At 60.7% G+C, this 8,809-nt stretch overlaps 2 protein-coding genes across 2 annotated transcripts; both read left to right on the forward strand.

The window, feature by feature from the left end:
• Nucleotides 1-213: 213 nt before the first annotated feature.
• LOC150066123 (major urinary protein 20-like) lies at nt 214-2,301 on the forward strand. The gene is made up of 6 exons (XM_090329410.1): nt 214-327; nt 503-639; nt 865-938; nt 1,591-1,698; nt 1,973-2,074; nt 2,276-2,301. The coding sequence occupies exons 1-6, from the start codon at nt 214-216 to the stop codon at nt 2,299-2,301; spliced, it is 561 nt and encodes a 186-aa protein (XP_090185536.1).
• Nucleotides 2,302-3,884: 1,583 nt separating this feature from the next.
• On the forward strand, nt 3,885-7,607 carry LOC150066124 (lipocalin 1-like). The gene is given in 7 exon segments (XM_090329411.1): nt 3,885-4,010; nt 4,436-4,572; nt 5,209-5,282; nt 5,475-5,582; nt 6,268-6,382; nt 6,384-6,439; nt 7,210-7,607. Coding segments are annotated over 7 exon segments (1,005 nt in total). The 5' UTR covers nt 3,885-3,893.
• The last annotated feature ends 1,202 nt before the right edge of the window (nt 7,608-8,809 follow it).

Below are 8,809 nucleotides of genomic sequence, written 5' to 3' on the forward strand. Positions count from 1 at the left end.
GACCTTTCCAGCAGAAGCGGGGCTGGCAGTGGCAGGCCCAGGATGCTCCAGCTATGCAAACACATTAGTTCCGGTGGGCGGAGCAGGATGCAGGGACAGACAAGGGCGCTATTTTCTTTGGGCTGCCTGGCCCTGGGGCAGCCTATATATGGCCAGGCAGGCCTCAGACACCCCATATCCAGTGCTCTGCCTCCAGCCAGCACCACCAGGAGGATGCGGGTGCTGCAGAGAAAGGGGGTGCTGCTGCTCAGCATCTGGCTGGGCCTGATCTGGGCCCAGCAGAACCAAAGCGCGGTGCCTGTGCAGCCTGGATTCCAACCAGAGCAGGTAAGGTCCTGGGACCCACGGGGCTGCCACCAGGGGGAGGGGGACATCCTGGGGGCACACCACACACACACACACACACACACACACACACACACACACACACACACGCTGTGGCCCGGGCTCTGGGGAGGACAGATCCCCGGGGCCACCCAGGTGAAGACAGGGCCTCCAACAGGCACAGGGACGCTGGCACACGATCAGGCTGGGAGCCACCACCCCGTCTGCTGTTCAGGAAGGCGGCGCCTTCCACTGCTTCATGACCAACATCAGGGTCCTGGAGAACGGGAACCTGAATGTCACCTACTTCCACAGGTGAGGCCACAAGCCCCCGCAGGCCTGGCCCCCTCCTTACCCTAGGGGGACCCTCATGGCCCACCCAGCCCCAGGCCCAGCCGCTCGCCGCCAGGCCCCGGGCAGGGCCCTGTGGGTCTGGCCCTGGCCGGCTCCCAGGAGGGCGGGGAGCTCCCTGGTGACTGTGGCAACACTGTGGGACTCAGGTCCAGTGGGCACTGCTCAGAGCTGCTGCTGTCCTTCCAGAAAAGATGGAAAGTGTGTCAAGGAATTCTACATCGCCGAGAAGACGGACACTCCTGGCCGCTACACCTTTGAGTGTGGGTACAAGTGGACAGGAATGCAGCTTCAGGGCAGGGGAGGGGGCACTCAGTGTTGGCACGAGCTGGTTAGAGTGCAAGTGGGATGGAGAGGGAAGGTTCCAGAAGGGGCAGTGGTGGGGAGGTCAGAAGGCCACAATGTCCCCACAGTAGTGGTCAGCCCTGTGAGGTTCAAACTTTCACGGCAGTAGACTCCACACTGCACTCCCAGAGCTCCCCACAAACCATGGGCCCCTCCCCAGGACCCCACCCCGAGGCCCTGTGCAGCACTGATCTGTCCACAGACTGGAAGATGGGAGGCCAGCAGGGAGCGCAGGACTCCAGGGTGTCGTCCCACAGGGGACTTCTTGAAGGAGGGGGTGGGGCGGGACCCCGCTGGTGCCTGGGGGGGCGGAAAGGGGGCTCCGAGGAGACAGTCATTCCAAGGGTCCACAGGCCTTCTCCACGACTCAGTAAGCTGAGGCCTGGCGGCCTGAGGTTCTGGAGATTTGTTGTGCTTGGGGAGAGACTCTGGCCCCTCCTCAAGTCTGAGTTCTCCACTGCCTGGAGACAGACAGACAGACAGACACAAAAGGGAAATGGTGGCAGGCTCAGGGTAGGCAAGCTGGGAGGCACAGCCGGCTTCCTGCTCACTCCCTTTCTGCTCTCACAGACCAAGGCACAGTCTACCTGACATTTGTGGTCTTAAACAAGGATGTCGCCATCATAGACTTGGAAAACCACAGTGAGGATGGCACCCTCATTGTGGCCGAGCTCCACGGTGAGTGCAGATACTGACACAGGCATAGGGAGGGAGGGAGGGAGGGAAGGAGGGAGGGAGGGAGGGAGACACACCTGACTCCGGACGGTGCCAGGGAGAGCCAGGACCTGGGGACCTTGCGCTGGAGGGGTGGAGGAGAGGAGGGGCACGGGCAGGGGCGAGGGACCCTTGAGGGTCTCCCACTGGTGTCCCAGGACCCCACGCCCCAGGTTGCTGGCATGTGCAGAGGGCTTGGGTCACTAGCGTCCCCCTGTGCCCGCCCTGGTGGCTGCAGGCAGGAGCTTGTCTGCGGGCAGCAGTGGGCTGGACGCCTACAGGAAGCACACAGCCAGAAGAGGCCTGGAGCAGAGTGACACCGTGGACCTGCTTCTCCAGCGTAAGCTGCCCCTCACACAGCCCTGCTTCTCACTGGAACCCAACCCGCCCTGGCCCTGCATCACCATGGCCCCCCAAAACTGCGAGGCCAGGTGGCACTGCAGGGTCTGTGGAGCGGGAGAGCTGGACCTGGTCCCCGGGCGGGGCAGAGTGGGGATGCAGAACTCCTCGTGGTGACCACAGCCTCTTCTCTGGCCCACAGCGAGATGCGACTCCCCAGAGTCATAGGTGAGTAGATGCATGTCGCCAGCGGCCTGCAGAGACTCACACTGGACCCACGCAGGCCAGAGCCCTAGGTGGTACTCACTCTGGACTCTGGGTCCCAGGGCCCAGCCAAAACCCGGACAACCCGGGAGCCAGGAATGTCTAGGTCCTGAGTTTCAGAGCCTGGACTCAGGCTTGACAGCAGCTTCCAGACACCCAGGGGCAGGAGACGGTGCCTGGCCTCAGCTCTGGCTTCCACTCACTCTCTGCATGCCCTGTTATGTGCACGCACACACACACACACACACACACACACACACACACACACACACACACACTCACACTCCTCCTGGGTTGTCCCTACTTGGCCACTCTCAAGGTGTGCTTTCCGCAGAACTTCCTGCATACCCGTGCCCTCCCCTGGCCCCACTGAGCCACTCACAAGCCCTCACCCTGGCTCTCCCTCCCGTGCCCCACCCAGGTGGCGCCGGCCCTTCAGTCCTGGCTTCATGGGCAGCCCTGATCACCCCAGGAAGTATAGCTGAGGCCCGTGGACTCCTGTCCATGTCAGCAGCTCAAGAATGAGGGGATGCCTGGGTCCCCAAGACTCTCCCACCCCAAGAATCACAGTCCAAGCCAGGGGCTGAAGCCCAGGGCCTGGTGACTTGGGGTCTCTGACCTAGACTGGTGGGGGCTCAAAGGAAGGCGCAAGGATCCAGGGGTCTAAGCGTGTGTTCCTCTTGCTCAGCTAGTGGTTATGCAGGGCCTGGGGGACACAGCAGGCCTGCAACCCAGGAGGGGAGGGCGGGCAGGCCTTGTGAGGAGGGGCAGACACAAGGGAAGGCACAAGCCAAGTGCTCCCCTGGCACACCGGCCAGCTGCTGGGCTGGACATCTACAGCAGCGCCGTGGCTTCCCCAGGTCCTGCCCAGCAGAGCCCTGGAGCCAGCCTTTCCTGAGACGGTGCCTTTGGACCCCTCCTGACCTTCAGCCCCCCACCCCTGCAATAAACCAGTTCTGCACTTGCACACGGCTCAATTGCTTCTGTCTGCTCTTGGCGGCAGCGAGGAGCCTCTGGCGCTGGGGACGGGGGGGGGGGGGCAGGGGAGAGGAAACCCCATGTGTCTCTGTCCCTAGAAGTGGCGGTGTGAGCTGCCTGGAGTCCTCACTGGGGAAGTCCCGAGCCCAGGACAGCAGGGGTCTCTGGACAGGACTCGGGATGCTGGACCTCGTCTGGTTCAGACTGGAGTAAGGACCACACCATCACCCGTCTGTCCTACTGGAGCGGCCACCTCGGAAGCCTGAGGTTGGGGGCTGCAGTGGCCAGAGCAGCAGGGGACATGCCTTCCTGTGTTCTTGCCCCCTCCCTCGGCCAGCTGGCCTCACCCCGCTCCCAGGAGGGGCCCCAGCCTGGTTAATCTGCCCCAGCAGCCACACCTCCTCTCTGCCTCTTAGGCCCAGGGCAGAGCCAGGGCCGCTCGCATGAGTGGGAAGAGCTGGATATACAGGCCTGGGTGGACAGCAGGGCTGGCCGGCAGCTGCCGAGAACAAGGAGTCCCTGGGAGACGTCCCACAGACCATCTGCTGGCCAGGAGCTGCTGTCTTGACCCGGGTGCCATGATGCTGCAGAAGCCATGGCTGCTTCCACTGGCCATGGCCCTGGGCCTGGGTCTGGCCAGGGCACAGAAGACTCTGGAAGATGTGCCAGTGCAGCCAGGCTTTGACGCACACAAGGTGAGTGTTGTGGCCAGGCCGCAGACTGGGCACCAGGAATGGACAGGGCATCCGACAGCCCCGGGAATGGACAGGGCATCCAGACTCAGCACTGGGGGAATGCCATGACCCTGGGGGACACAGTGGCCTTGGGGGATGTGGCAGCCCCTGGGGAACCTTGCTCTGACCAGATTCGAGAGTGACCAGAGGGTGTAGGGAGAGGGCAGTAGGGAAAAGGAGTGCAGGTAGGGGGCATCCCTGGAGAGAGGAGGGAGGGGAGTGCTTCCAGAAGAAAGGGCACTGTGGCCTGTCCCTGACCTGGGACTCAAGAAGTTCTCCAGTGGACCCCGGGGGGGGGATTGGCCCCCCACTCTGAGGCCCGCCCAGGCCTGGAGACTGGAGGCAGGGAGTAGCCAGCTCCCCGTCCCTGTGCCATGCCCCTGCAGGTAGAAGGACGTTGGCTCACTGTCCAGCTGGCCAGCAGCCACACAGACCTTGTGCTGCCCACTGACCCCCTGAGGCTCGCCCTCCATTCCCTTCACACCAGGGAGAGTGGGGACGTGGAGTTCCTGCTGTTCTGGAGGTGAGTGAGGTTCTGAAGCTCCTCTGTTGCAGTCCTGGGCCCCCAGGGGGTGGCGGATGGTGCCGCCAGGCTGTCTGTGTGATGGCAGACAGTACTGGACAGGGACAGAGCCCCCAGATGCAGCCCTCGGCATGGACAGAGCATCAGAGGAGGGGCGGGAGAGCATACAGCACGAGCCTTTATGCCCTGCTGCCACCCAGGCCCACCACGGAGGATGACGCCATGTTTAAAAGGGGTCAGCTCAGCCCCAAGAAACCAGCTGCACTCCGCCTCTCCGGCTGCTCGGCCCCAGCCTGTCTGTCCAGGTGCAGGGCAGGGACCCAGGCAAGGAGAGCACCGCCATCGGAGAAGTAGGTCAGGTGGCAAGCTGCCCAGAGCCCAGCATGGCTCACTGCAACCCAGGCTCTGTCTACACCAGCAGTGCAAAACCCAGCTCTGCCTCCTAGGGACACCCTGTCCTGCCTGCGGTCACACGACAGCTCTGGGGCCCGGTGGTCACTCAGCACAGACCTCCCTGCCCACTGGAGAAACTTCAGACCCCAGAGCAAGGGGCACAGGGGCAGGGGCTGTGTCCACCCAGAGCTGAGACCACAGCTCTCAGTCAGGCAGCTCCAATGCCCCTTCCCTTTGTCCCAGAGGACAGGGGCTGTGCAGGGAACTCACCACCACTGTCCACCCAGCTGGGCTGCCAGGCCAGTACCAAGGCACCAGTGAGTACCTCCCCCACCCCTGGCTCAAGCCAGCCAGGTGCACTGATGCCCTGAACTGACCCCAATATGCCTGAGGAACTGCTGGCTTTGGGGAGCCATGTGCCCTCTTGTTCGGCATCACGCTGCCCATGGGGGTCCTGGGGCTCAGGACAGACGAGGGCATCACGTGTCACCTGGCTGGGTCTCCTACAGCCCCTGCGGGCAGCCTGCATGTCTGCTTTGTCAGCACCGACTACAACCACCTCATTCTTTATGTACGCTTTGAGGACAAGGAGGCCACCAGCCTGTGGGCACTGCTTGGTGAGTGACAGGGTCTCCCCAGGGCCTGCCAGTGGCACCCCCAGGTCCCCAGAGGGGAGGAAAGAACCTCTGTACTCCCACGAGTCTGAGCTGAGCCCCGCTTGTCTGGGAAGGGGCCTTCCATGTTCGCTGTCCTGAGGGTGTGGGCAGCTGCTGATCTGCCCCCTCCATCCTGCCATGGTCACTGTGTGGCTGACCACCCAGCGTGGACTTGAACTGGGGTGGTCAGTGCTGGGGAGAAGAGCCTGAGGGGCACAGAGGAGGGGAGGGGCCATTGCAGGGTACCAGATCCTGAAACCGGATACAAGTAGGCACTGCCAAGGGTGAGCCCGGGCCTAGGGTGGCCGCAGGGCAGTCCTCAGCGCTGAGGGAGCGGCCATGCAGGTAGGAAATCAATGTCCCCTGGGGAACACAAACCACGTGTCCTGGCTTTCGATGGCGCTCAGGATCAAACCCAAGGCAAGCCGGGCCACCACCCTACCCTACCCCAGCCAGAGGGGCAGCCCCTGGCCTGGGAGGCAGCCAGGGAGCTGGCACCGAGGCTCAAGCAGCCACTGGCCAGGCCTCTGCAGCTCAGGCTGGCTGCCCCCCGCTCCAGGCTCTTGGTCATTGCCCTGGAGGAGGGGGCGGCCCCAGAAGAGTTGGGGCTCCCCACCCTGACCTGCCACCTGTGCTCTGACGGCAGCGAGGAGCATGCCTGTGGACCCCATGTGGCTGGGGCAGTACCTGGGGTACGTAGAGAAATTCCACCTGCAGGAAGTTCCAGCCTTCAACATGGACGGTAAGCGCTGCCCTCCAGCCACCCCAGGCTGGCCTCGAGGAGGGCTGGGCCATGCTCCTGAGCAGGGCCCCCGATGGTAATGGCAGCTAGCAGACAGCACAACCAACCCAGCCAACTTCCACGGAGCGCCCTTGATGGCTGGCCCGGGGCCGGGCACTTCGCCAGCCATTCCCACCCAGTTCCACTGCAGTGACACAGATGTGGCTCTGGGGTATTCTGGAGTACCAGAGGTGGCAAGGCAGGAGGAAGAGCTGTGGTGCTGACCCAGTGCCCAGCCTGCTCTCCCCTGTACCACCTTCTCAGGTGTCACTTAATCCATCAACACACAGGCGGCCAGGCCCGCCCTGGAGCCCGGAATGCTCTAGAACTAGTCAGGTTTCAGGCCTTGCACAGGCCCTGCCACAATGAAGGGCAGCAGAAGCTGAAAAGCCAGCTTGTCTGGAGCAAGCGGATTCTGAGGGTTACGGCAGGTGGTGGAGCCTGGGTCAGGGTTTGGGGAGTGGAGCTCTGGCTCGGGGTTCAGATCAGATTGGAAGAGGAAACAGGGCCCGGGGAACAGAAGGTTGGTGAGAGGCTGATCTTGCAGAGCTGGGGCAGGCAGAGCACGCCATATCCAGGGGACTGGACAGCAAAAGGCAAGGCAGTGCTGGGGGAGACCAGCTCTGTGCGAGGACTGACCCAGTCATTAACTAAGCAAGCTCAAAGTGATGGAGCAAAGCCTTAGACTCGCCCTTCTCTGCTCTCCCATAGGCCAGTGCCCTCCAGCCAGGGCCTAGGCGGACCTCTCTGCTTCAGCCTGTCCTGTCGCCCAAACACCTTTCTCTCCTTCACCTTGGCCTGGCCCAGGGAGCCCCATGGCCTCTCAGGGGCCTGAGAAACCCGCTCCAGTCAGGAGTCCAGCCCTGCCTGCCTCACGCAGCCAGCTCTGGAGGGGCTGCCCGGGGACTCAACACAGGCTGGAGGTGCTCAGGATGGGCCCAGCCAGACAGCTGCACCAGAGAGCCGCCGTGCCTGGCCCAGCCTTCCACAACCAGCCATGGGAAACAATCAGCAACACATGTCCAGAGCAGAGGCCTCTGTGGGACTTGACTGGGCCGCCACTGTTGGTAAGCGGGATGCAGAGGATAAACCCAGGAGCACAGCAACGCTCAGTGGAGAGCCATCACGAGGGCCAGCCAGCCACGCCAGGATGGGTTCCTGTGAGGATAGCCGCCCCTGGTCTGGGACATGGGAACGGCTTGTGACGGGGTATGACTGATTAAGCACTTGCCTACCAAGGAGGAGGCCTCCGGCTCTAGTACGGGAGGGGCGGGGTGGGGGAGACTTGTAGAGTAGATGTGACATGCCTTCATTTCCTCAGTATCATAAAGATTTTATAACCCTCGAATCCATCTGTGCCACGACCAGTTCAATCACTGTTCCCAAAACACAGACAGGAAAGGAAAGTAGGCTCAGATAGATAAGCAGGGCCACGCCGGGGGGGGGGGGGGATTAATAAGAGGGAGAATGAGGATGAGCGTCGTGTATTTGTGTGTATGAAAGCAAGAGGAGTGGGCTGGAGGGTGGTGAAGGGGTAAGGTTGGCTGGAATACATTGTGTACACACGTGGCGATGTCACTACCCCCCTCCTTGTACAACTTTTACAAATAGTTTTTTTTTTTTTTTTTGGCCAGTCCTGGGGCTTAAACTCAGGGCCTGAGCACTGTCCTTGGGCTTTCTCAAGGCTAGCCCTCTACCCTTGAGCCACAGCACCACTTCTGGCTTTTTCTGTGTATATGGTACTGAGGAATCAGACCCGAGGCTTTGTGCGTGCTAGGCGAGCACTCTACCACTAGACCACGCTCCCAACCCTAAAACTAAAACTTTTAAAAGAGAAACACTTTCCAGGCTGCACCTAACTAAAAAGAAAATGGAAGGACCAAGGTTGTACCCAGTGGGTAAGGTGGCAGGTAGAAGGCCCTGAGGTTCAATACCCGTTACCACAAAAGGAGAAAACTGGTATGGTGGTTGTGTGGGACCATGGCTCAAGTGGCAGAGTGTATGTCCAGCAAACGTGAGGCCATGTGTTCAAACTCCAGCACCTCCAATCCACCAATATTTACATACATGTAAATGTATATGCTTATACACACATATCTATGTACTTGTATAAGCATATATATTTTAATTGCTTGCATGTAATTTGAATTTCATATACATGTGTACACACACATGAGTGCACATATGTGTATATGCATATGTATGCGTGGTATGCACACATACACACACACACACATATGCACATGCACCCTGAAGCCTTGAAAATACTAAAGGAAAGACTTGGAGAAAACAGAACTTCTTGCTACAAACAGGAAATTTCTGAATAAAATTCCAGTTCAGCAAATCAAAGAGAAAATTGACAAATGGAAGTGCATCCAACTAAGAAGTTTCCGCAGAGTAAAGCTGA

This window comes from Megascapheus bottae, chromosome 3 (assembly GCF_031878675.1).
Source record: "Megascapheus bottae isolate mThoBot1 chromosome 3, mThoBot2.hap1, whole genome shotgun sequence".
Classification (NCBI taxonomy): Eukaryota; Metazoa; Chordata; class Mammalia; order Rodentia; family Geomyidae; genus Megascapheus; species Megascapheus bottae.